Raw genomic sequence first — 25,594 nt, forward strand, 5'->3', positions numbered from 1 at the left:
TTAGAGATCTCATTAGTTAATATTGTACTGCTTGCCATCATTTGAACACGCCTCCAACGCCCACAGTCCCAGTATCCCACGCTAATTTAACCCCATTATCCGCCGGAGACCAACATTCTTCACCAAAACACTATTTCCATGCATTTCCACGCCCTCACCCTTCAACTTCCCATCCCAAGCCCCCACCGGCAGCCCAGCCAAGAATTCTCCCAAAGGCTTGGTCGGGCTATGCAGGCCCTTGAAACAGGTTCGAATAACGGGGGCTAAAGCAGCTCCTTCCAGGCGCTTCCAAAGGGGCACTGGCGGTATCCATGGAAGAATGGCTTGGTGATCTTGTGGGTCGACAAGCGCAGGACGCACAATCATAGCGCGGAAATGAGGGTTCTTTGCCTCCATCTCCATCAGTGCGGTCTCTGTTTCGCCCTTGACGCGGCCAAACAAAGCAGTGAATCGACCAGGCTCGCTAGTAGCGCCCTCGCCAGAGACGTAGACGAATTTGAAGTTGTCTGACTCGTCTGATTTGAGCTGCTCAAAGGCCTTTGCCGCTTCGAGTGTCATGGTCTTGGTGATGTGAATGTACTCGCTGAGGATCGATATGAGTGGGATTTTCAATGTGCATGAGGTTTTTGGGTCCATTCAGAGGAAGAATTACTTACTCTTTTGATACAGCGGCCTGACTGATTCCCAATGCCCATACGCACGCTTGAGCACCGCGTAGGCGCTCCTTCAATGCCCTATCGTAATCCTTGAAATCGTGAACAATCACTTGAATACGATCATCCTTATTCTCTTCCAGCATGGGCACTGGGCGGCGGGTGATAATGGAGATCTTGGAGATGTCTGGTCTGGCTCGCAGCGCGACGAGGGCTGCAGAGCCGACCAGACCGGTGGCGCCTGTTAGGATGATATGCATTTTGGAGTTTGAAAATTGATCAATCTGGTAAGATTATGAAAACTGAACCAAGGGCATACTTGCTATTTATAATGGTTCTTTTCCTCCACGGCGTAACTTGGGCTCCGAGCTTAATTCCTTAATTCCAGAGGGCGAATGTATTTAGTGGGGCTCGTGTAGCCTCAGCTGAGTTTGATGACAGCAGGCTAACCGGAAAGAGACATCCAGCATGCCGTTCATTTAACTCCAGGTTCGGGATCGGGAATATGATCTATACCCGTCGGTTGAACCACGCCGAATGGCTGAGGCTGGGCAACACCGCTAAACCCGAATTTTGGGACCTTAAGAGTAGTGTGATCTACCATTCTACGAGGTTTGGAGCGATCGTTAGTGAACTTGGATATTGGATTGATCATCGTTTCCTGGAAAATTGGTTAGTGATACTTGTTTGACCCAGTCTCCGAGATACGTTCCTGTCCTTGTGGCACTGATGTCGAGCAAAATAAAGACACCCGACACCTCCGTGAATCGAACCCCCGACTTTCTCGTTCCCTATGTACTTCACGACGATGCTCCCTCGCGTTCCCACGATGCCGAAGTACATCAAAGTCCGCCAGCCGCTACCGACCCGATGCCGTACCCCATAACACCTCTCTAGCCCTCATTATACCTTTAAATAACCTCATGAAGAGGTAAAACAGTATGAAATGTAGAAATTAAGGTAAAATCTTACTATAACCTCAATCTTTAAAAAAGTTATATTTAAAAATGTTGAAAAAATCTTTATCCGCGAGGGGGTGCTGCCACCACCTCGCATCCCCACCCGCCCACTCTCCCCGCCTAATGATGTGCCCGGCCATCCGTGGAGTTATACTCGACACTGGAAGTCTGTACCCATCACATATGTTTGCCCATTCCCAAGGCACACCCAAAGGTCGTTAGACTACTAGGCCATATGAGGGGGGAGAGTGACTGGAATACTAATACTGGGATTATATCCCATGTTGATGGAAGCCAATACACGGTAACAAGACGACCGCATTTTCTATCATTGCAAGCTTTTCTACACCAGACTGGGATTGAATAGGAGTATGAAGGCTCCTTCGAATGTGATGTATTTGTGCTTTTGATTTATCTCTAGATATATCGGTGTATGTGCTCGACTGAGCACCCCTCGGGAGCTCACGCTCCCTGGATCTGGCATCTGAAGGCCAGTCTCCATATCGCGGTGCGTTCGTATCAATTTTGTGACAGCGCCAACAAGCCCATTGAGCATGCGCATCCAGTAGCGTGTACTCGAGCCACCCGTTGGTGGCTTCCCACTGTCACATAGCTTCAAAGGAAGCCGTTGTCAACGTAGCTTGTTTTGTATTCGGTTCGTGGGTATCATGCGGTTATGCAACATATGTGTATGCAAAGTATTGGGTTTCGGTTAGGGACACGTCGAATCCCCACTCGTTGAATCCTCATTTGTTGGTCTTGAAGACCGGCTGTTGTTCCATCGTCTGCGAGATGAAGTTACGCAGAGCAGACCAGCGATTGGCAGTCGGGTTGGACTCGGGCGTAGCCTCGCTGGCATTTCCAGCAGCAGCCGGCTGTAGGCTCGACATCTGAGCCATGTTCTTCGCGAACCGGTCCCGTTCCAACATCTCCAGCTTTTCGCGACGCTTCAGTGCCCCAGGTTTATGGCGGAGGGTCTTTTGTTTGATGATATTCACTTGACTGGCGGCATCGTGGGAGTCATCAGCGGCCTCTGGCAGGGCATCGGCGAGAGATTCGAGGTTGGCGACCAATTTCTTCGATGGGCGACGCTTTTTGGGGGCCTTGGAGCTTTTCGCGATCTTCGACATGAGAGTCGCATGCTTGATCTGCCGCTTGTCTTTCTTGCTAGTGCGGAACTCGTCCCCAAACGGGGCAGCCTTGATCGGACCAGCCCTCCCGGACTTTGTCTTCATGATGTGATGTGGTGGAGTATTGAAGAGGAATCACAACGAGAAAGAACCGGTGCGTGGAGTAGTCCTCGTTGCCCAAGAAAGCGGTCGAGCATGTGAAGAGAGAGATCGGCCAGCAAATTTGTCGCCCACCAACACGGCCCCACATGACCAGGACCCCCCTTTCACGGTGGCCCTTGATCCCTGTTGGGCCTACCCAACCATCCCAATCGAAGCAAAAAAAAAAGTCAACCATCTTGGACCACTCAAAACACTCGAATCGACTGTACACGAGAATGCGACGCCGCCCTGTGACGTGAACACCCCCAGACCCCTTTGCGCAGATCCACATCCCACCCTCCCTCCGTCCTCCTTCCCCCGTGCAAAACTACTGTACTCCTCGCCCCGGCTCTGACATCAGATCAACGCTGAATACATCCGCAACACCCCGTCCAGCCCACACTGAGATCATTATTGGGACCATACACAGTGCATGTCCTTGTCAACGCGCCGTCTTAGTCGGATCTCCTTTCCTGGCCAATCTCTCGCGGCCCTTTTGCCTCGGTCGCCTCTAGCCACTCGGATCCAAACCCCAAGCTACCTCCCCCGGTCGCCCCCGTCGGCTTCCCTAGCGCTCTTTAAATCCGCTGCCCTCCCCGGTCAACCCGCCGTTTGCAGATCATTTTCCTCGGCGTCGCTTTCGAAAATGGGATCTCTCGGCCCGTATCAGCGCAAGCACAAAGTGGCAGTGGTCGGCTCCGGCAACTGGTAAGTGGTCTCATGGGCAGCAACACCACCGCTGCTGTCTATCACTACACTGCCCTACCTTGTCAATAAGAGCAAGAACTAACGGCGGGAACGTTTTTCTTAACCTAACAGGGGCACCGCCATTGCCAAGATCGTCGCTGAAAATGCGGCTGCCAACACCGATATTTTCGAAGAGAAGGTGGAAATGTGGGTGTTTGAAGAAAACGTCGAGATCGCAAAGGACTCGCCACACTACGATCCCGCTCTTACGGGACCCCAGAAGTTGACCGATATGATTAACCGCACTCATGAGAACGTCAAGTACCTTCCAAAGATCCGGTTGCCCGTCAACCTGCACGCCAACCCCTCGATCGAGGACGCCGTAAAGGACAGCACCATTCTAGTCTTCAATCTCCCTCACCAGTTCATCCTCAAGACCTGCCAGCAGATCAAGGGCAAGATCCTGCCTTATGCACGCGGTATCTCGTGCATCAAGGGTGTTGATGTTAACGAGGAGGGTGTCAGCCTCTTCTCCGAGACCATTGGCAAGACTCTCGGCATCTATTGCGGTGCGCTTTCCGGTGCCAACATTGCCAACGAGGTCGCCCAGGAGAAGTGGTCGGAGACCTCCATCGCCTACGACCCTCCTCACATGGACTCCAAGGCACCTACTCCCCAGCGCTCTCCGACCTCTTCCCAGGTCGACCTGGTGCAGTTCCAGCACCGGGATACCTCGGGCGAGATCTCCCAGGTGAAGCTGCAGGCTCTGCCCTCTGAGTACCCACCCATCAACCATGATATCCTCAAGACTCTCTTCCACCGTCCTTACTTCCACGTGCGGGTGGTGAACGACGTCGCTGGTGTGTCCATCAGCGGCGCGTTGAAGAACGTCGTTGCGCTGGCCGCTGGTTGGGTGGATGGTATGGGCTGGGGTGACAACGCCAAGGCTGCCGTGATGCGCGTGGGTCTGATGGAGATGGTTCGCTTCGGTGATAAGTTCTTCGGCGCGACCATTGAACAGCGCACCTTCACCGAAGAGAGCGCCGGTGTGGCCGATCTAATTACTAGCTGCAGCGGTGGCCGCAACTACCGTTCCGCCAAGCACAGCGTCGAGCGCAACCTGCCCATTGAGGAGATCGAGAAGACTGAGCTCAATGGTCAGAAGCTTCAGGGTACCTTGACTGCCGTTGAGGTCAACAGCTTCCTGAAGAAGCAGGGCATGGAGGATCAGTTCCCTCTGTTCACTGCCGTTTATCGTACGTTGTCCCTGCGTTATCTGTGAAGATTCGCTAACCGGTTCATAGGTATCCTCCAGGGCACTATGCAAGTCGCGGATATTCCTTCCTATATCGAGCGGTAATTTCATTATTCCGGTCTTTTTTTTCCTTCGTGTCTATGGTGTTAATTTACCGGATGCATTTCCCTTATAGCCCCCCAGTGTTTCGTGCCCCGACTTCTACCTCCAATGTTGTTTCTCAAGGTGAGGATTGCGATGGCGTCCGGCATGCGAATGCGCGACTTTAAGTTTGAATCATGATTTCTGGATTGTTGGGATTTGGCTTGTTGATAGATTTACGACTTGTACCTATTGCATTCTATACGAATCGAAATTCCCCGATGAACTATTAGTACTGGCCCCCCCTCTTAAATGCTCATCCGAATAATATTTACTTGCCCGGAACCAAATTATCAAGCTCGATTAAGTTTTATATTCCATCGCTCAATCCAGGCCCGGTCCAATTGCTGTCAAACCCTGCTTTTGCGCCAGTGCGGTCCAGACTTGGCGCTAAAAATACCCTGCCAAGGCGCTCCTGACGCCCGCATGCATGATGTCACCGGCGGACACAGCTTTGGAGGGGGAGTTCTGTCCTCCGCGTTTCTCATTTCTCTTCCCAACTCTTCCTTACGGCCATATATTAGGCCATTCGCTCGCTGAGCAACATCCAGCAGCTTCGCTGGGTTACAGCAGTTCTCGGTTGTTCGAAATCGTTGCGGCCGACTGTCATCCCCCGCAGTCAACCCACCCTATTCGTGCCTGATCACAATGGGCCCCTCTCGCCAGGTCTACTTGCTCCCATTGAAGGATGACGGCTCCCCCGACGTGCCCGGTGGATACATTTACCTCCCACCTCCTGGTGACGAGGGATATGTGCTGCGATTCATCATCGAGGGTACGAGCTCCATCTGTCGACAGGGTAGCCTGTGGGTCAACATTCCACAGGAGGGCAAAGCGTTCAAGCGCCATTCGTTCCGCGAGTTCAGGTATTAATTGCTCTTCTTCTGTGGAGGAACACCCACTGAACTGAAGCAGATTAAAGCCCGATTTCAATTGCAACATCCAGATCGATATCCCTGTGTCCAGTGCGGGTGCTTTCGCGTATTACACCACTTTCACCCCGCTGCCGGAGTTCTCGGTAGACCCTGTTCCTACACCCGAGCCCACGCAGACTCCTATTCACTACATAGACGTCGCCCCGAAATTGACCCTCCAGGGCAAGCATCTGCCACTCAATGCACTCTCCATTTTCTCGGTCATCTCAAAGTTCATGGGGGAGTTCCCTGTGGACTGGGATAAGCATCTTCATGGCATTAGTCAACGGAACTATAACATGGTTCATTTTACTCCTCTCATGCAGCGCGGTGCCTCCAATTCTCCTTATAGTATCTTTGATCAATTGTCCTTTGCTCCGGCGCTGTTCCCAAATGGAGAAGAAGACATCGCCTCGTTGGTGTCGCGCATGGAGAAGGAGTATGGACTCCTCACTTTGACCGATGTTGTGTGGAACCATACCGCTCATAATAGCAAATGGCTGGAGGAACACCCCGAGGCAGGATACAATGTTGAAACTGCTCCCTGGCTTGAATCGGCCTTGGAATTGGATACCGCACTGTTGAAGTTCGGCGAGGACCTCGAGAGCCTGGGTCTACCCACGGAGTTCAAGTCTACCGAAGATCTGGTAGCTGTTATGAATGCCATGCGGAAGCAGGCCGTTGATGGTATTCGGCTGTGGGAGTACTATGCCATTGATGTGAAGGCCGACAAGAAGAAGATTCTCGAGGCGTGGACAAGCGGGAAGACGGACCCAGGAAGCATTCAGCAGCCTGATCTGCACAAATTCGGTGAGTTGACACCGAAAGAACAAGCTCAACTTGTTCATGAACACGGCATTCCGGCTTCCAAGCAGGTCTACGGAAGATTCGGTCGTTCAGTAGATGCTACGTTTGGTGCCGCGATCCTGACCGTACTCCACGGGGACTACAGTCAGGATACCTCTGAAGCCGAGGCAACTTTGTCCAAACTTCTCGATGCTGTGAACCTGCCTCTTTACGAGGAATATGATACAGATGTTGCAGATATCCTGGATCAACTCTTCAACCGCATCAAGTACCTTCGGATTGACGACCATGGCCCCAAGATGGGTCCCGTCAGCAAGGACAGCCCCCTGATCGAGACATACTTCACTCGCCTTCCTCTTAATGAGACCACTAAAAAGCATAGTCCTAAGGCGCTCGCCTTGGTTAACAATGGCTGGATTTGGAATGCCGACGCGATGCGCGACAACGCTGGACCCGCCTCCAAAGCCTACCTGCGTCGTGAGGTGATTGTCTGGGGCGATTGCGTGAAGCTTCGATACGGAAACTCGCCTGATGACAACCCTTTCCTCTGGGACTTTATGACCAAATACACCGAGCTCATGGCCAAGTACTTCAATGGCTTCCGAATCGATAACTGCCACTCCACTCCGCTGGTTGTTGCGGAATACTTGTTGGACAAGGCACGCAAAGTTCGGCCCGACCTGACAGTCTTCGCGGAACTCTTCACCGGCTCTGAGGAGGCCGATTATGTCTTCGTCAAGCGCCTGGGTATCAACTCCCTCATTAGAGAGGCCATGCAGGCTTGGAGTACTGCAGAGTTGAGTCGACTCGTTCACCGTCATGGTGGGCGTCCCATCGGTAGCTTTGACGTGGGTCTGCCCTCCGCTGGTAGCAGCCATGCCATTGCGTCTGCACAATCCGGTGTTGCCGCTGAAGAGATTATCCATATTCGGCCTTCCCCGGTTCAAGCATTGTTCATGGACTGCACCCACGACAACGAAGTCCCTGCTCAAAAGCGCGATGCTAGGGATACCCTTCCCAACGCAGCTCTCGTTGCAATGTGTGCCTCCGCCACTGGTAGCGTCATGGGTTACGACGAAATTTATCCCAAGCTCATCGATCTTGTCCATGAGAAGCGGCAGTATACTAGCCCATTCTCAGGTACCCACAAGCTGGAGGTTGGTGCCGGAGAGGGCGGTATCGGCGGCGTGAAGCGCCTGCTGAATGAGCTGCACACCATGATGGGCGTTGAGGGTTACGACGAAACTCACATTCACCACGATGGTGAATACATCACTGTTCATCGGGTTCATCCGAAAACAAGAAAGGGAGTCTTCCTAATCGCTCACACTGCGTTCCCTGGAAATGAGAATGGTGCAGTCTTGGCTCCAACTCACATCACGGGCACCCAAGCTAAGCATATTGGATCTTGGGTTCTTGAAGTTGACGCCAGTGATGAGGCCAAGGCTAAGATTTCAGGAGATGATAAGTACCTCAAGGGTCTTCCAAGTCGCGTACGCGATATCGATGCCACTAAAATTGAAGGCGATGGTAAAGATGTGGCCATCTCCGTTCTGAATACCCTGGTACCTGGATCTATTTCACTGTTCGAAACCTGGATTCCCGGCGCAGAACATGCCATCGGTCTGGACAACTTCCTCTCTAGTGGTGTCGATGAGGCGTTCTCGGGCCTCAGCTTGGTCGATTTGAACTTTGCTCTGTACCGCTGCGACGCCGAGGAGAGAGATTCTAGCAATGGTGAGGACGGGGTGTACGACATCCCCAAGCACGGTCCTTTGGTCTATGCTGGTCTACAAGGCTGGTGGAGTGTGCTTGAGGATATCATCAAGTACAACCAACTAGGACATCCACTTTGCGACCATCTTCGTGAGGGTCAGTGGGCCTTGGATTATGTCGTTGGGCGAATGGAGAAGGTCGCTTCCAAAGAAGGCTACTCTGCGCTTCACAAGCTGGCTGCATGGCTTCGTGAGAAGTTTGACGCTGTTCGTGGTTTGCCTAACTTCCTGCTACCGCGGTATTTTGCGATTATCGTACAAGTCGCCTACAATGCTGCATGGAAGGCAGGTATTCACCATTTTAGTGACAACGTCCGTCATGGTCAGGAATTCATTCATCAGCTGGCTATGGTCAGCGTTCAGCAAACCGGTTATGTGAACTCGGCTTCTCTGTGGCCTACGAAACAAGTACCTAGCTTGGCAGCTGGGCTCCCCCATTTCGCAGTCGATTGGGCGAGATGCTGGGGTCGTGATGTGTTCATCTCCATTCGCGGTCTCTTCCTCTGCACTGGTCGCTTTGACGATGCCAAGGAGCATATTCTTGCTTTTGCAAGCGTGCTTAAGCACGGTATGATTCCCAACCTTCTGAGCAGCGGCAAGTTGCCTCGGTATAACTCCCGTGACTCGGTTTGGTTCTTCCTGCAAGCTATTCAGGACTATACCAAAATGGTTCCAAATGGCAGCAGCCTGTTGCAAGAGAAGGTTCCACGAAGATTCTTGCCTTATGATGACACGTGGTTCCCCTTTGATGACCCTCGCGCGTACTCAAAGTCTCCCACGATCTTGGAGGTCATTCAAGAAGTGTTCCAGAGACATGCTCAGGGCATGTCATTCCGTGAATACAATGCAGGACCGGACCTTGATGTTCAAATGAAGCCCGAGGGTTTCCAGATTGACATTAAAGTCGATTGGGAGACCGGTATCATCTTTGGCGGCAGTCAAAGTAACTGTGGCACGTGGCAGGACAAGATGGGCGAGAGCGAGAAAGCAGGCAGCAAGGGTGTTCCTGGAACCCCCCGTGACGGAGCCGCGATCGAAATCACCGGTCTTGTCTACAGTGCTCTTGCATGGGTAGCGAAGCTGCACGAATCCAACGTGTATCCTCATGCGGGAGTCGACATTGGCGACGGAAAATCGATCACTTTCAAGGAATGGGCGGAGAAGATCAAGACCAACTTTGAACGGTGTTATTACGTCCCCGTTGACGCCCAGGAGGATAGCCAGTACGATGTCGATGCCAACGTTGTGAACCGCCGTGGTATCTACAAGGACTTGTACAAGTCTGGCAAGCCGTTTGAGGATTACCAGCTCCGTGGCAATTACCCTATCGCCATGTCTGTAGCCCCCGAGCTGTTCACGCCCGAGAAGGCTCTCTTGGCTCTCTCAATCGGCGACTCTGCCATCCTGGGACCTGTCGGCATTGCCACCCTTGACCCATCCGATCTCAATTACCGCCCGTACTACAACAACTCGGAGGACTCCACGGATTTCGCAACCTCCAAGGGCCGAAACTACCACCAAGGTCCAGAATGGGTCTGGCAGCGGGGCTACTTCCTGCGTGCCCTGCTCCACTTTGACCTCCTGCGTCGCAAGACGGCCGAAGCGCGAACTGAGTCCTTCCAGCAGATCACCCGGCGACTTGATGGGTGCAAGAAGGCTTTGCGGGAGAGTCCGTGGAAGGGACTGACAGAGTTGACCAACAAGAATGGAGAGTACTGTGCAGACTCGGTATGTTGATCTATCACTTTTTGCTTTGGGGGGACGTTACTAATGCGTTTGTTTTTGGTTCGTTAGTCGCCTACCCAATCGTGGTCCGCAGGTTGCCTGCTTGATCTCTATTATGATGCTTTGACACTTTCTTAGAGATGTGCGGTGAGGGATAATATAGGGACTTAGCATAAGAAAGCGTCTGATTTTCCTGTACCATTTCCCGTTTGTTGATTCTTAGCCTTTACATGCATAATACATGTGCGGTTCTAAGTACTCCCTTTCTTATCCTTTGTTTCGCATAATTGATCCAATTTAATGACCTAGACACGAATATTTGAAGAAACTCAAAGATAAGATCCGTTCTCTGTAGGTGGGGACCATTGGATGCTAACAATCGATTACAACCCACTGGCGGTCCTCGACCGACTGAGTCCCTCAAGGCCGGGGCTGGATTCGACTCCGACTTAAGTTCCAGAATCCCAAGCTCAATTTGCCTCCTTTAAAATCTAGAACATCACTCTCCACGTGCCAGGCGACAGGCAGTCATGTAAAGTTAGATTTGGCCCCTCAAGATTGGCCACATTCTTCGCGTTTCAGCTGCCATGGGGAACCAACGTGGCAGTGTCCAACGCTGAGATAGGACGATCTTGTGATGGATTTAAATGAGATAAACTTTCTAACTGAGAAGAGAACGAATACTTTCATGACTGGAAGGTGGCAGTGCTGATGGTGTTGTAGAAGGTATACTAGAGTACTTTGTACAATAGAGGTAGTAGTAGTACAGTAGTAAAAGGATTGCGGGCTCATAACTCAATAGAGTAAAGATTTTCCGTGCCAGGCACCGTGGCGTGTCCGGTACTAATCCTGGCAGTCGAGATTGTCGTGCCGTGTTAGTATAGCCTTTGGAACCACAGGTTCACCTGTTCGCTTCATAGCAGGAGCGCCTTCTTTTTTTTTTCCCTTTACATTGATCAGGACTTGAATCAAACTGTTGAAATCCAGCGTGATAGTCACATGGCATCACGTGACACATACTTCTTGTATGAGCGGACCTTTAACTGGATATCCACCTTAAGAAATACCTGGCTATAGAAATGCTGGTAAAATGATGAGTACAGTCCAGTTTAAACCCGTTATTCATCATGCTCAAGACCAATCAGCTAGTTTCTACCGTAGTAAGTATCAATTTGGGCATGGAATAAAGCCAGCCGTCACGTGCTCTACTTTGTCCATCCATTCTAGTGATCCTGACTGAACCAGGATAGGTTTTGGTCTCGGCTGCAGTGGTAGGCCCAACATGCCAATGGAAGCACCTCACTGCATGCTTCTGGAAGAATCCCAGGATATTCAGCAAGAATTTCTGATCTTTTGGGAAATGGCCCACATGGCGGGTGCATGGAGACGGTGATCCCCGCGCATTCCCCGGCCTAACAGAGACTCTGGCGATCTTGCACAACAAAATACAGTATACAGCAGCACAATCTCCTCGATTCAACGCACTTGACACTCTGCACTATTTTGCAATGAACATCACCGTCGATGGATGACCCCTGAAACAAATGGTCCAAGGAGCCTCCCCTTGATGTGTCTCATTTGGTGGATCCCCCTTTCCTCCCCAAGCCCTCAAACCACTCAGCTGCATCCGGTCATCGGGGCCACATTCTTCGCTAAGCGGTTTCACCTTCCCAAATCTCTCGATGGAATGCGCATGAACCGCGGGGGGTTGGTCACCACTGGACCACTCTCGATGCGATAGTCGCATTTTCCCTCGTTGTCAGACCGCGCGACTCAGTCTGCCGGGGATGGCCTGAACGTGAAGAGTATGGCCGTTGCCTTCCATTCCATGCGCTCCATCATACTCGATCAAGAGTATACTCCGTTACGCCCCATGTTGTACGCCGTCCTCGTCGCTGGCTTGCCAAGCAACCTGTCGCCATGCTGAGAAACCGTGGAACCGGGCAAGTCTATCGCCGCGATAGCCTTTCCGATGGCTAAACTTCTGGCTGGAACGCCGCTGACAGCTCCACCGGTGCTCGAAAATACCTTGTGCCATCAACATGGTCCATTTTTCAGCAGACCTTAGCGACGTCAGCCCGCGATGGTGGACGATGGCGAATAAAAGTTTCGCCCCGAAGTATACGATCCTCAGCCCTCATGCAGTAGTAGAAAACCCTTGCCTCGCCGCTCATTTCCCACTCCATCCCCATCCAAGCTATCAGGTTTTGGTTTCTTGCCTACTTTGTTTTCTTACTTGAACGGCTGGACCACCGCTTTCGCGCTCGCTTCCAGTGACACCGTTTCTTCCCGCTGCGGATACAACCTTGCACCTACACTGGCACTTTGCACATACTTCGCTTGCCTGGTCAGATCCCGACTACCAATTGGCGATTTCAAAACTCCATCATCCCGGTTTAAGGTAGCACCACCACGTCTATCTCCATTCTATGGGATTTTAGCTGATAGATCAGATTAAACCGCTTGTTGCAGCGCAGCGAGTGGCCGACCGATGCGCTGTTAAGCTATCCCCACCGGCTTACTCGATCTGCATCGGCCAAGTGGAGCCCGCTCCGATCATTCCGTCGTTAGTCGACAGACGGATTGGGCCTTGTAGACCACTTTTATCGACTCTTTCTACCTCAATTCATTGCAATCGAGTTTTTATCGCTGTCGGTTTTGATTTGCCGTTCACATTTGAATTACCTGCGAATTGAGGTCATTGTGGCAAAAAAAACAGAGGATCTATCATACATGTTGAGCCACTAGATCCTCTCGACATTTTGTCGACATGCCGTCTTTGAGGTCTCGCAACGACAGCTCCGGGCAGGTTCCCGAAGGTCCAGCTGCTAAGACCCGACAAATACGACACTCAGATGAGACAAAAGCTGCTGTACGGCAAAGTTATCAATCGATTCGCAGCTCAACATCTGCCACCGACCCCGAAGAACCCCTCGCAGTATTCGCGCAACATGATTGCTCGAAGATTGCAGACGGCTCAACACCTCCGGCGGCCAACATCGCTCCCGCCGAGATTCTACTCCAGATTTATTCCATGCTAACCCCTCGGGACTTTGACAATGCACGAAGAACATGCTCACAATGGATGAGAGTCAGTCTCAACCGCAAACTGTTGGAAGGAATGCTGAAACGTGCCGGATGGTGGGATGCGTATCAGGAAGATGCCGAGAAACAACGAGCTCGTCGCCGCCCGTCCATCCAAGAGAGTGATGTTTGGAGAATGAGCAAGCGTTTTGCTACCGAATGTCTACTATCGGGACGAAAGGCGAATGTCGAAAAGTCAGGATTCATGAAATCAGAAATTATCGACTTTTCAGGACTATCCAAGGGAATGACCTCGAAAGCTAGAAGATATTCATCTAATGGATCATCCAAGACTGCTCGAAATGGGAATTCCCATGCTTCTTCGACTTTCAGTGTGAGCAGTTGCAGTAATTATGTCCTGGCGACTACTGGCTGCGTGATCTATGTGTTTCGATTACGGGGAAAGAGGACGCGCTCTGTTTTCTCAATGGATCTGGCAGACACAGACCTGGAACCAATTTCGAGTATTGAATGTCCGTTCGAGGTTCTATCTGCAACTTTTGATACGACCACGCCTCGATTTGTGGTCGCCGCATTGTTGCAGAATCGAGTCGGTATGGTTTGCGACGTAGAAATACCTGACTGCGCTTCGCCTGCTGCTGGTCCAGCAACGAATACGCTATCACCCAAATCCGTGGGGGCCGAGCACTATCAGCCTAGAATGTCGAGAACGAGTCACTCTACTCCGCACTTCTATTACAATGTCTGCTCGGAAGATCACCCTCCTCGAACCATTGCTCTCTGCCCTGGCCGCCGATGCGTGGCATTCGGATGTGCAGGAGGCATTGAAATTCACTGGGTCGACGAAACAACCCATCAAGACCAACGAAGACACTTTCCCATGTCCCAACCCTCAGAAACCCTCCATTTCCTACCCAGCAGCCGGGAGAACCCCGCAGAACTACGCCTCATCTCGTCTCTCGCCGGTCCAGGAGCCCACGAGTGCGCATGCCGACAATCTCCTTACCCAGACCATCCCAAGAAATGCCAATTCCACCTTCTCACAGACGTACATTCCCTCAATCGTCGCAGCCCGCCCAATACATCCTCTCTTAGTCTTGTCCGAGCCACCCACTGTCATCATTACCGAGCCGTCCCTATTAACGACGGCTTCCACATTATTTTCGTCGAGCCACGCACCGGCCTCCTCTGCATTGGATCCGACGCACCAATCGGTGGCCCTACAAGTCTAACCCGAGCCTTCGTCTGTGTCCCGCCCTTCGGCAAAGATCCAACAGAAAGCATCAAAGAAGCCCGCGTCCCGACCGTTTTCACCGTCGGCTCTGATCTAAGTTGGGGTCTCCGCGTCGTGGCCGCATATCAAGACCGCATCGTACTATATTCCGTCCCACTGGACGTCTTCAACGTGATTCGCAAAGAACGTGAACGCCAAGGCGAAGGTGTCATGGGTGATAGCGATCTCGCACGGGACTGGTTCGTCGATTCTGAGCGCTTCCGCAAACGTCGCGAGAGTCTGGTCCAGAATCAAAATGGGGATTGGGAGTTCTTGTTAAGTGTCAGTTACCGACCTACTGCCATGATGTGGCCGTTTAAAATCTATGGCAAGGAGATCGGTCGTGTGGACAATTTGGTGGAACTTGCGCTTCAGTCTTCGAATGGTGGTGCGCGCGTCTGGGCTTTCAGTGCAGCGGGGGAGGCGCACGTCTTTGATATCGATACTATCGTATCGACTAAGCAACCTGTGGCTGATGTGCCCTGCAAAATGGTGACTGTAAGTTCAGACGGGAGCTTGGAGTCCTCTCGGCTCGTTGATCGCGCCGCGCTGGGGACTACGCCGTTGCAGGGGTCTCGCAAGCGCAAGTTCACCGAGCTACGGGATGAATTTGTTGGTCGATATGGGACGACTCGATTTGTGCCGAGTATGACTTTGGATGGCCTTGAGCCTACTAGTACCGTTGCAGCGGCACTAGCCCAGCATGAAGATTCCTCAATCAGGCGACCCTCGTTCGCGGCGTGCATTGTCGATTTTAAGATTCCCGAACTAGGGCCTCGAGAAGGTCTGTGGAGAGATAGTGTGATAGGGTCATGAGTGTGAAAGGGGCTTTGATCTCTGCATAGACTTGCATTTGGAACTCCGGTCATGCGCCCTGGATTTTGGTTTGATTTGTTGCATATATTGTCCCTCATTGTGGTGAATTTGAACATAGAGTTTTATTTTTTGTCTTCATATACTGAGCTTTAAATGGAATTTATGCTGGTATTAAGCATTTTGAACCTTATATCTGGCAACATTAGGAAGGGACCACAATACTCATCAAGCAAAACCATCGATAACGCATTATGAAAGAGGACTCTGGGAAAGAACAGAAGCGAATACGCTCTTTCACGAGACTCTACGATCTACTTCAATTTGTTGAAGTAGGGGGGAGAATCTACTTTATTCTTATTCTCCTTGAAAGGATTACTTGCGAAGACCAAAACTTTTCCTTGATACTCATGGCACAATACGCTCGTAAATGCCTCAATATTACATCATGGTGTCATAAAAGGCAGCAAAAGACAACGCAGGAACGCAGCTTAGTTAGCCCCGCTCAGTTTCTGTCTCCGGGCACGAACGGCTTGAGCCAATGTCTCCAATGTAGTCTCAGTGTCCTCCCAGTTGATGCAGGCATCTGTGATGCTGACACCGTACTTGAGACCGGCCTTGCCCTCGGGGGGAACCTTCTGGTTGCCTATATCGAATCAGGTCAGTAAATTTTACAAAAGAAAAAACTCTATTCGCTGTTAGAAACTCACCCTCGTTAATGTTGCTCTCGATCATAACACCCATAATAGCGGTCTCTCCAGCGGCAATCTGCTCGCTGAGAACAGCGGCAACCTTGGGCTGGTTCTTGTGGTTCTTCTCAGAGTTACCGTGGCTGCAGTCCACCATCAAGCGGGGAGTCATGCCCTTGGCCTCAAGCTTGGACTTGGCATCCTTGATGCTGGCAGCGTCGTAGTTGGGGCCCTTCTTGCCGCCACGCAGGATAACGAAGCAGTCAGGGTTGCCGACAGTGCCTACAATAGAGGCAACACCGGGCTTGGTGACAGAGAGGAAGTGGTGGGGGTGTCTAACGGCGCCAATGGCATCGACGGCAACGTCAAGGGAGCCGTCAGTGCCGTTCTTGAAACCGACGGGGAAGGACAGACCGGAGGCCAGCTCACGGTGAACCTGGGACTCGGTGGTGCGGGCACCGACTGCACCGACGGAGAGACAATCAGAGAAGAACTGAGGGGAGATAGTGTCGAGCATCTCGCTAGCAATAGGCATGCCCTTGTTGGTCAGGTCGACGAAGAGCTGGCGGGAAACACGCAGACCCTTGTTGATCTGGAAGCTGTTGTCGATATCGGGGTCGTTGATCAAGCCCTTCCAGCCGACCGTGGTGCGAGGTTTCTCGAGGTACGAGCGCATGACAATGAGCAGGTCATCGGCGTATTTTTCCTTCATCTTCATCAACCGGTCACAGTATTCGAGGGCCATATCGGGATCGTGAATTGAGCAGGGGCCAATGACCACCATGAGACGCTGCCTCTCCGCATCAGTGCCATGCACAATTGCCACGGCCTCCTGGCGGCCCTTCAGGACGGTTTCCCGGGACTTCGCGGTCAATGCGAACTCATGCTGGAGGAGGTTGGGCGGGGTGGGGGGGTTGTAGCCGCGAACTGTATCAAAGGTGAGCTTCGAAAGGCCATTAGTAAGAGGCAATCTGGTTTAAGCGTACTCCTTGAATCTTCGAGATGGCTGGTATTTCCCACATTGGGATTTTCAATGAAGAACTAGCGATTGGTTAGGCCAAATGCCACAACGGACTTTTGGGTTACGTATGAGGGGTCAACTTACCGACATGGCGGGGTAAGGAGAAAGAGGGAGAGCAATTGGGCTGGGGGGAGGACCAGGGAGAGGGGAAAGGGTAAGAGATGGTTAATTGAGTATATTTCTGAGATATCGAGAAGAGAATAAAGCTCCGACTTTAAAAATACGAACCAGAAAGTCAATGGCCCAAGTCAAGGGAGGAATGACTCAACCCGAAAAACAGCAGACACGTGATCCTCGGTGAGCGGCGCCAATGTGCGTCACCGCAGAAGAGGACAAAAGAACTGACAGCTCACGCATAACTCCTGTGGCTGTAAAACCTCATGCAGCTAAGATGCTGAATTTTGACGCTTGGATCTCTGAAAACGCACACACACAATGTCACCTTCCTACGGATCCTGTTGCACCCGATGGTCTAGCTCTTGCAAACCCTGAATCAGTTCCTGGCAGATCTGGTTGTGCTGCTCCTTGACGGACGACATCTGCTGACGATACAGCTGCATTCGCACTTCGTGTGCTCGGGATAGGCTATCGAGAATGCGATGACACCCTTGTTGGTAGATCTGCAGCACTTGTCGAATACTGTCCTGCTCGGCCACAAGCTGGCTTGACAGATACTGTAATACTTATTAGCTTTGGCCCACCTTGAAGGTCAAATGGCATTGCAACTCACCTGGTTAGTTTCCAGCAAAAGTCCGTGCGCACTTTGTTGCGCAGCCTGTAAATCTGGGATCCAATCCATATGATCTAGGTCGCCCTCCAAGAGTAGACGATGTGACCCGGAACCAGAGCCCCCTGTAGATAGTCGCTTCTCATGATTTTCAAGATTATGAGCATCATCCTCGGCCTCCATCCCTGGCTCGTCCATGGACCTCGGGATAAAGCAAGGTGCGATTGTCGATGCTCTATCATCATGGGCGACGCTCCTTTCAATCAAACTGCATTCTTCATGCTTATCTTCATGCAGTATGTCGGTGTTCTCGTCAGTAGCGGCTGCGTGAGTTTTATCCGCACAGGAGTCAACTCTCACGTCATCACCGAAGAGGCTTGATCCCGCCATCACCGGTGTTAGCTCTTCGGGCCCAATCCCATATTCCATGAACATGTCGCGTTTGAATCTGGACCATGTCTTTCCAAGTTGATACTTGCTCTCAGAGTAATAGTCACCGGAGTCTTCATCGTATTCACTCGAACTGGAATCAGCGATTTTGATACTCTGAGGAAGGAAGCGGTCCAAAACCAGATGTGGTTTCCCGACCCTCTGTGGGCAGAGTCGAGGACTGCCATTGCGGTCAACGATGCTGCTACGCGTGATGGATTTAGGAACTGCAAGGGAAGCAGCCTTCTGACAGGTGTGTACGCTCAACAGCGGCTTCTGAGATTCTGGAGTATGCTCGCTTTCCCTTCCTTGATCGGGTGACATCGAGGTTCCATCGAGCATGAACGTCTCTGAGCCCTGTGATGATGTGTCAAGGTTGCCTTTCAGCCACATCAGGCCGCCTCGTGGGCTAGCTTGACCTGTATCGTGCAGTTTGATCTCAATCTCCATCATGTCCGGCATGTGTGCGGCCTGTGGACTGTCGTCTGGTATCACCAAAGGATCATCGGCCTGATCACCGCTTCGCTTTCGTTCCAGGTATCCAGTGCTATTCATCAGCTTCCGTATGTCTGACAGGTATTTGATAGGCGAACCAATTATCTTTGCAGATACATTGGTCATCTGCTGTGTGTGGGTGTTGGTCATTGAGATCAGTTCAGATTTGTGTGGGCCATTCTGGTCTCCAGCTGTGATAACCGGAGATAGTTCATATTGTATCATCTCCGGCTCCGAGCTGAATGGATTCTGAACCCGGGGAGCCTGTGTTAGTAGTATACCACGGTGCTCTGCAACCTCGGAGGCTGTCCTGCCGACAGATCTCGAAGAGAATCGGGAAACGACAGGTGGGCATTGGGCATGCAGTCCGGCATCGCGAAGTGCATCAGTAAGCTTCTGTGCAACGATGACTCCCCTTCCATGCGATTTCGTCTGCGCCTTGTGTTCATTACTTCTTGGTGAGACGGTGTCTTGTCTGGGGCTTGACAGGTTGGATGGCAGCAAGGAGTCGCTCGAGAGCTCTATGATTTCATGTCCTCGACAGGCGGCTTGGTGTTCATTCGGATCACCCTCATCGAGAACAGGCAAAGACGGTGCTGCCAAGTCAATAGCATCCCATCCACCTGCGTTGTCAAGCTGTTCATCCTGGAGATTGGTTGCCGGATCAGCACTAGGTTTGACTGTCTCAGGCTGGACCTTTTCTCCGATATCAGCGGCCAAACGCAGCTGGGCACTGATACTATCCTTTGTCTTGATAGCTTTCTGACGTTTTCCCAACCGTGGTTTGGCCTTTGCCGCCTTGCGTTTCTTTCTTGAGCTTTCATTTGATTCGGCCTCCAGTGAAGAGACAGAGGTTCCCTTCGAGGTTCCTCTCTCAAGTTTTGGGGATTTCTCTTCATCAGTTGGTCGGATGTCTTCGCTCCAGTCAACTTCTGCCTTAGGGTGAGAAGTAGATGCTTTTCGACCCGAGCGCCGTGGTCGAGGCTGCTCCAAGGAAGTCCGCGCAGATGGCTGAGATTTTCTTGCATTACGGCGAGTATTCTTTGACTTAGAAACACCGTTTCGTACTTGAGGGGGCTAGAATTGCGTTTGGGGCTGCTTTGTGGGGAGTTCACTCCTGTGTCGACGGCAGCCGGGGGTTCTCACTGCGATCAATGTCTGATAGGGTAAGAGCAGCATATGGTTCCACAGCTTGATTGTCTCCCTTCTTGATATCTGTTGACGGATCGTTGATGCCTTCCGATTGGATCTGTCGGATGTCCGGTATGGCGTGCTCAGTAGCAGCCTCATTGGCGTTCGTGGCACTAGCCCTGCGCGTGATCTTGACTGATTGTGACGAATCCTCCCCAGCTAGCAACGTCTTATAAAGTGAGGCTGCGTCTGCTTTCTCCACGTATTTTGAGTGATCGCGAGGCATCTCTTCTATCCCCGTGCCGACCTGACTTGTGGACTCTTCTCCTTGACCACCCGTTGAAGCACGACTCTCTCTTCTTTTGGCCATTACCCGTGCCAGTGCTTCACGGTCTTTAGCACGGATCACATCTCCTGATTCCAGCTGGAGTACAGTTGTGACTGTCCGAAACTTCGATTTCGACATCCGAGCAATAGCAGTCCGTCCATTAAGGGCAGATGAATTGCTCATCGATTGGTGAAAGTCTGAGTCGGTTGTCAAGTGCACCGGTTGTCAGCTTCATTCAATGGGACAACTAAAAGCTCAAAAGCAGTGTTAGAATGAGAAATCCATCTTTGAGTCTGAGGATGATTCTGCATGGATAGACACCACGAGCCTGAATTGACTTTTGTCCTCGAGTGATTCTTCCCATCACAAACCAATTGGCACTACTGGATCACAGGCGATAACCGTCTTAGCCACCGTGAACGCACCTGCCTTCCTCTGGAATGAATCTTTGAAGCTGGAGCTGTTGGAAGATGAAAAGAGGAAAGTCCGCAGGAACGACCTCGACGGCAACTGAAAGCGTCACATGATGCCTCATGATTCCACAAAGTCCCTGACCAGCTGGACCATCTCTACTTGACTCTTCAGTAGCCCCGAGACTTCGAAGATCGTTGGCATCTGAGACACCGATGCCATGATGTCGGATGATTCGCTCGTGCCTCCTTCATCATATTCTGCGAGGCTTGCTACACTCTACACTTTATCCATTTGCGCACAATGCCACAGCGGTGTTCCAGCAGTTTGGAGCGATATTAACATAGCCAGGCTCTGTGATTCGGCCTCAGTTCTTGAAGAATGGCTTCCTGAGAGTCGATCTGTCCCGAGATTGATGCTTTGACAGAATTCTCGATGTCAGTGGTTGTCCCGGTTTCATGTCCTTTCGATGATTGCCTTCAATCTCTCACCAACTGTTGTTGCCATGCATGACGTTAAGCTCCCACATGAAGCTATACCCACATCTTACGTCGTGGGGAAATCCTTAAATACGGGAATCGGCCCGTCCGAAATCCGCTCGTTAAGCCCGGGGACCAATTGCTCCGTCACCGCGATTATTAATCGTGCGATCCGGCTCAGCATTGGGCCCTGGTTCGCTGCGGCGGAAGTGACACGTCAATTCGTCCGATCAAGGCTTCCACTGCTACCGTACTTAAATATGCGGCCCCGTGTGACTAACCCTGTCAACTAACTTCAGGCCTCTAGCTGTCCATTTCTCTGCGTGAAGACATACCCTCTTTCTCGTGATGACTGTGGACCAACCCCGACGAGTGGGCGACGAAGAAGCCCTGCCAGACACTCAAGGCCGCTTCAATGCGATCGAGCCACTGACCCGGCTGCGCGGTGCTTTACCAACTGGTCTCACTCGATCGCCGAGTCCTGATACACGTCCTCTTCCAACTACCACTTCCGACCGCCGCCGTGCGTCCATCAACGCGGCTTCCCTCGATCGCGATACGCATCTCTCCGAGAAGGTCGCAGAACAACAGGAGAGCGGGCATGGACTGACTGGAACGTCTGCAGAGGGAGAGACCGTCTTGTATCTAGCGTACGGCTCTAACCTGGCGTCACAGACCTTCCGTGGTATGCGTGGGATTAAACCTCTCTCGCAGATTCCAGTGCTTATACCAGAGCTTCGCCTGACTTTCGACCTCCCTGGAATCCCATACGCCGAACCCTGTTTTGCGGGCACACAATACCGGGATCCTGGCTTCGTCCATGGTGAAGAGACGGAATCTCAAGATGATGACCTTTCTATAATCGATGGAGATATCTTGTCAGAGAAGGAACCACTATTGGTCGAGACGCGAGAGGTGCAAGACTCCGAGGCAGACAGGAACCGGTGGCATAAACCCCTTGTCGGCGTCGTGTATGAAGTGACTCTAGCCGACTATGCGAAGATCATCGCTACCGAGGGCGGCGGCCGTGGTTACAGAGATGTGGTCATCAATTGCTACCCCTTTGCAAATGGCTTCAAACCCACCGACACAGTTCCCGATCATCCTGATACCGCACCATTCAAGGCCCATACCCTACTATCACCTAGTGCAGATGATGCTCGGAAGAGGAAGGAAGGTGCCAAGCATGGTGATTCCTCTGTCGCATATAGTTCCTGTCCCAAATCTTCAGTATTTGGTGACATGGGCCCGCACATGCGTCCTGATCCTGAGTACGCCCAGCCTTCGGCCCGCTATTTGAATTTGCTTGTGACAGGCGCCGCCGAGCATGACCTGCCCATCGCATATCAGACCTACCTTTCTCAGATTCACCCGTACAAGATTACCACTTTCCGCCAGAAAGTCGGCAAGGTGGCTTTCCTTGTTCTCTGGGGTCCGGTTGTTCTCTCTCTGGTAGCATTCTCGAGGGTGTTTGCAGGTCCTGATGGACGAAGCCCGCCTTGGCTGGTGACCTTGTCGAATGTAATATTTGCTGCGATGTGGAACAGTTATGATTACTTCTTCAAGAAGGCGTTTGGAGATGGTGAGCGGACATTGGAAGATACCCCGTCAATCTAAGATTGCATTTGTCGATACATACTACCTATCCTACATCCATCATACATGAGTAGATATTAATACTACAAGTAAATAAAAATGTACCTGCTTCCAATCATCTAGTGAAACCTCGGACTTCATCGATCCCGATTTGTTCAAGGACCGAATTTAATTCCTACATATCGTTGAGTGAGGACATCATGCACCAGACGCATTCACACAAAGGAAATTAAATTCAGTTGACTCCTCGAGCACACAGTTTTCGGAAGGGTAAAAAAAAGAGATATATCTAGGATACAGATACACGTGTGCTGGGAGCGTTCTAACAAAACAAAGGGACAGCGACCCTAGACACAAAAACAAGATGACGAAAGAGATCTTTCTTAGGTCAAAACCGACGGGGCAATAATACAGGGTATGCCCAATGGGTCACGTAACCTCGCCAGCCTCTTCCATTTTCCAACTCATACAGGCCTCGTGGCCATCACATTTAGCGGCGGGGACCGATGGGGGGCTGTACACGATCTTCCGGGACTTGATGGGGGCCCACTTGTAGCGCTTGACCCAGATGCTGATGGCGAACAGACCGGACAGGAGGGCGATGGCCTTGACACCCATCTTCTTGCGGTCGTCCATCTCAGGCTCGGCAGCCCAGTTCAGGAACTCGACAACATCCTTGGCCATCTGGGAGGTGGTAGCGGGGGTGCCGTCCTCGTACTCGACGACACCATCGAAGAGGACACGACCCATAGCAATACCTATATCATAACATTCGTATTAGAGATGCCAACGGGACCAATAACAGCAGGTTCTGCTTCACGTACCGGTACCAGGGAAGTAGGGGTTGAAGTTCATGCCCTCGGCAACGCTGGCGCCCGCGGGGGCTCATCGGGGTAACCAGTCAGGAGGTTGAAGACGTAGTCGCAGCCACCGTGACGGCCCTTGATGATCAAGCTGAGATCGGGGGGAAGAGCACCACCGTTGGCGGCACGAGCAGCCTCGTCGTTCTTGTAGGGAGCGGGGATGTAGTCGGACAGCTTGCCGGGGCGCTTCTCGATTTCACCCTGGTCGTTGGGCTCGGTGTCGTACTCGTTCTCCTCAGCCATGGTCTTCATCTCATCAACGGTGTGCATGACACCGACGAACGAGCGCCATGGGACACGGGTCAGGGAGTGACAGCTGGCGCAGACTTCACGGTAAACCTGGAAACCACGGCGGAGGCTGGATGTGGAAAATTCATGTCAGTGGATGCGCGACGGCAATATAGCGGCATTGGGGCAGAACACTCACGCAGCGTGGTCGAAGGTCTTGTTGAAGCGCTGGTGAACCCAGGGGTAGTGAGTAGCGTGCAGACTGGATAGAAAAGCATTTGTTAGTCAATTGGTCGTGCGCGGTCCGGACCGCACAATCCTCGGCTGGGGGTAGCGGAGCGACCATGCTGGTCCACTCCCAATGCTGGAGATAGGAATTGAAGACTCACCCCTCCTCAGCAGGGGTCATAGCGAAAGCCTCCTGGCCATAGAGATGGTAGTACCAGGCGGCGGAACCGGCAGCCGCGGCGGTAGCGAGCGAGGCAGTGAGGGTGAGGTAGAAGGGGGAGCTGGCGGCATCGACACCGGCGGCGGTGGACGAGGCACGCTGTCAGGATTCATTAGCAAAAACCGTTTTCCCCGCAGAATGGAGTGATATCAAAGCGATTGCCCTTTTCGGCGAGGGCCAATGGATTGGACATGAGGTGATGAGAGCGTACCGTGGACTTGCCGACAGGCTGGCGAGCGAAAGCCCGGGCGGCCACGCGCGGAAGGGAACGGCCCAGCATGACGAATTCAGACCCTCCGATCGATTGGCGATGGAGGTGAAAGGGCGGGATTCGCTTCGAGCGAGACGAAGGAGGAGGGGGGGAGGGGGGTGGGTGCACAGGAGAGGTGCTGTCAAGAGGTTGCGAGTTGAGGTCGAAGGTTCAAGTTTCTCGCTGGGGGGAGGATTGGGTAAAACCCTCACGCTGATTGGCTGCGCTGGGGCGGCCGAGCTGACTTCGGTGAAAACCGGCTGTGTGGGAGGCCTGTTTTTGCAGGCAGTAATCACGTATTCCCTGTGATCTGATATCCCCAGAGTATGACATGAAGCTCACTTGTATATCCACAGGTTGCTTCACCATGCACCAAACAGATGGCCAGTGGTTCTCCTGTTGATCATTAGTTCATGAATACCACATCCATGCTTGGTAGTAGACATCAACCACATCCCATCCTGGATCCCGTGACACGTCGCGGGTCACGGGACCATTCACTTTTCGGGTGCTGGGGCTGTTGTTGTCTATACAACCTGAGGCCATGGAGCATGTTCATTGATCGGAGCTCAGTGAAGGAGCAAATTAAGGGCTAGTAAACCTTAAGAGCATTACCATCAATACTCCGCATCCGATGGAAGCTTCAACGCAGCCTCCTGATCATCTCAATGGAATGGATGTGCTACAGTGGTAAAATTATAGGGCTGTAATTCGGCTTTCGGATGCAGCTGTAAGGAATCACTTGCTTTGGGATAGAATTCTGTTCTCTCTACGTAGTTTATGTTCTGTAATTCTGTTGATATGAACTTTACCAAAAGAATTGGCAACACGGTAGCTGTTTACAAGGAAGTACTCAGAAATATATTCTTGTATGTGTTAGTTAAATAACTCTCCCATGACTAATCTCCTCCCAAGAGCAGTACAAAGTCAAAGGGAAGTGGCTCGTGGTTCAATTACAACCGAGAGATGAGAGCCAAGATTTTCAAAACGTACAGGAACCTTAGGTATGTGTCAAGAGTAGTCTTCTCGGTATCTTGCTCAACGTCATCCGTCTAGCAAGCATCGGGCAGCAGACGACTGCTTGATTTTGATACGTGAAGTTCTCATTTGAAAGGTCCAAAGAACAGTGTCTGAAATCAAATAGATCATTTTCGATTACCCAAATAATGCTGTAATGCATA

At 51.8% G+C, this 25,594-nt stretch overlaps 10 protein-coding genes across 10 annotated transcripts; 4 read left to right on the forward strand and 6 right to left on the reverse strand.

The window, feature by feature from the left end:
* Positions 1-81: 81 nt before the first annotated feature.
* On the reverse strand, positions 82-913 carry N7458_011139 (Botcinic acid biosynthesis cluster B protein 16; the record flags this gene model as incomplete). Its single annotated transcript, XM_056914521.1, has 2 exons — positions 82-583; positions 657-913. The coding sequence occupies 2 exons, from the start codon at positions 911-913 to the stop codon at positions 82-84; spliced, it is 759 nt and encodes a 252-aa protein (XP_056763370.1).
* Positions 914-2,358: 1,445 nt separating this feature from the next.
* On the reverse strand, positions 2,359-2,847 carry N7458_011140 (FAM207/SLX9 family protein; the record flags this gene model as incomplete). Its single annotated transcript, XM_056914522.1, has 1 exon — positions 2,359-2,847. One exon carries the CDS (start codon positions 2,845-2,847, stop codon positions 2,359-2,361), a length of 489 nt encoding a protein of 162 aa, XP_056763371.1.
* A 682-nt stretch (positions 2,848-3,529) lies between these two features.
* Positions 3,530-4,930, forward strand: N7458_011141 (glycerol-3-phosphate dehydrogenase family protein; the record flags this gene model as incomplete). Its single annotated transcript, XM_056914523.1, has 3 exons — positions 3,530-3,591; positions 3,703-4,826; positions 4,875-4,930. 3 exons carry the CDS (start codon positions 3,530-3,532, stop codon positions 4,928-4,930), a joined length of 1,242 nt encoding a protein of 413 aa, XP_056763372.1.
* A 684-nt stretch (positions 4,931-5,614) lies between these two features.
* On the forward strand, positions 5,615-10,325 carry N7458_011142 (putative glycogen debranching enzyme Gdb1; the record flags this gene model as incomplete). The annotated part of the gene is made up of 3 exons (XM_056914524.1): positions 5,615-5,832; positions 5,882-10,190; positions 10,257-10,325. 3 exons carry the CDS (start codon positions 5,615-5,617, stop codon positions 10,323-10,325), a joined length of 4,596 nt encoding a protein of 1,531 aa, XP_056763373.1.
* Positions 10,326-12,957: 2,632 nt separating this feature from the next.
* Positions 12,958-15,321, forward strand: N7458_011143 (uncharacterized protein; the record flags this gene model as incomplete). The annotated part of the gene is made up of 1 exon (XM_056914525.1): positions 12,958-15,321. The coding sequence occupies one exon, from the start codon at positions 12,958-12,960 to the stop codon at positions 15,319-15,321; it is 2,364 nt and encodes a 787-aa protein (XP_056763374.1).
* Positions 15,322-15,809: 488 nt separating this feature from the next.
* Positions 15,810-17,118, reverse strand: N7458_011144 (3-deoxy-7-phosphoheptulonate synthase; the record flags this gene model as incomplete). The annotated part of the gene is made up of 4 exons (XM_056914526.1): positions 15,810-15,964; positions 16,029-16,934; positions 16,994-17,048; positions 17,113-17,118. The coding sequence occupies 4 exons, from the start codon at positions 17,116-17,118 to the stop codon at positions 15,810-15,812; spliced, it is 1,122 nt and encodes a 373-aa protein (XP_056763375.1).
* A 356-nt stretch (positions 17,119-17,474) lies between these two features.
* Positions 17,475-18,829, reverse strand: N7458_011145 (uncharacterized protein; the record flags this gene model as incomplete). The annotated part of the gene is made up of 2 exons (XM_056914527.1): positions 17,475-17,702; positions 17,759-18,829. The coding sequence occupies 2 exons, from the start codon at positions 18,827-18,829 to the stop codon at positions 17,475-17,477; spliced, it is 1,299 nt and encodes a 432-aa protein (XP_056763376.1).
* A 961-nt stretch (positions 18,830-19,790) lies between these two features.
* On the reverse strand, positions 19,791-20,321 carry N7458_011146 (uncharacterized protein; the record flags this gene model as incomplete). The annotated part of the gene is made up of 1 exon (XM_056914528.1): positions 19,791-20,321. The coding sequence occupies one exon, from the start codon at positions 20,319-20,321 to the stop codon at positions 19,791-19,793; it is 531 nt and encodes a 176-aa protein (XP_056763377.1).
* Positions 20,322-21,376: 1,055 nt separating this feature from the next.
* Positions 21,377-22,645, forward strand: N7458_011147 (uncharacterized protein; the record flags this gene model as incomplete). The annotated part of the gene is made up of 1 exon (XM_056914529.1): positions 21,377-22,645. The coding sequence occupies one exon, from the start codon at positions 21,377-21,379 to the stop codon at positions 22,643-22,645; it is 1,269 nt and encodes a 422-aa protein (XP_056763378.1).
* Positions 22,646-23,053: 408 nt separating this feature from the next.
* N7458_011148 (ubiquinol--cytochrome-c reductase catalytic subunit CYT1) lies at positions 23,054-24,533 on the reverse strand (the record flags this gene model as incomplete). Its single annotated transcript, XM_056914530.1, is given in 6 exon segments — positions 23,054-23,382; positions 23,449-23,508; positions 23,523-23,845; positions 23,915-23,977; positions 24,105-24,262; positions 24,375-24,533. The coding sequence occupies 6 exon segments, from the start codon at positions 24,441-24,443 to the stop codon at positions 23,054-23,056; spliced, it is 1,002 nt and encodes a 333-aa protein (XP_056763379.1). The 5' UTR covers positions 24,444-24,533.
* Positions 24,534-25,594: the final 1,061 nt, after the last annotated feature.

The sequence above is a fragment of the Penicillium daleae genome (genome assembly GCF_028827525.1).
Source record: "Penicillium daleae strain IBT 16125 chromosome Unknown utg000008l_segment0_segment0, whole genome shotgun sequence".
In the NCBI taxonomy this organism is placed as follows: domain Eukaryota; kingdom Fungi; phylum Ascomycota; class Eurotiomycetes; order Eurotiales; family Aspergillaceae; genus Penicillium; species Penicillium daleae.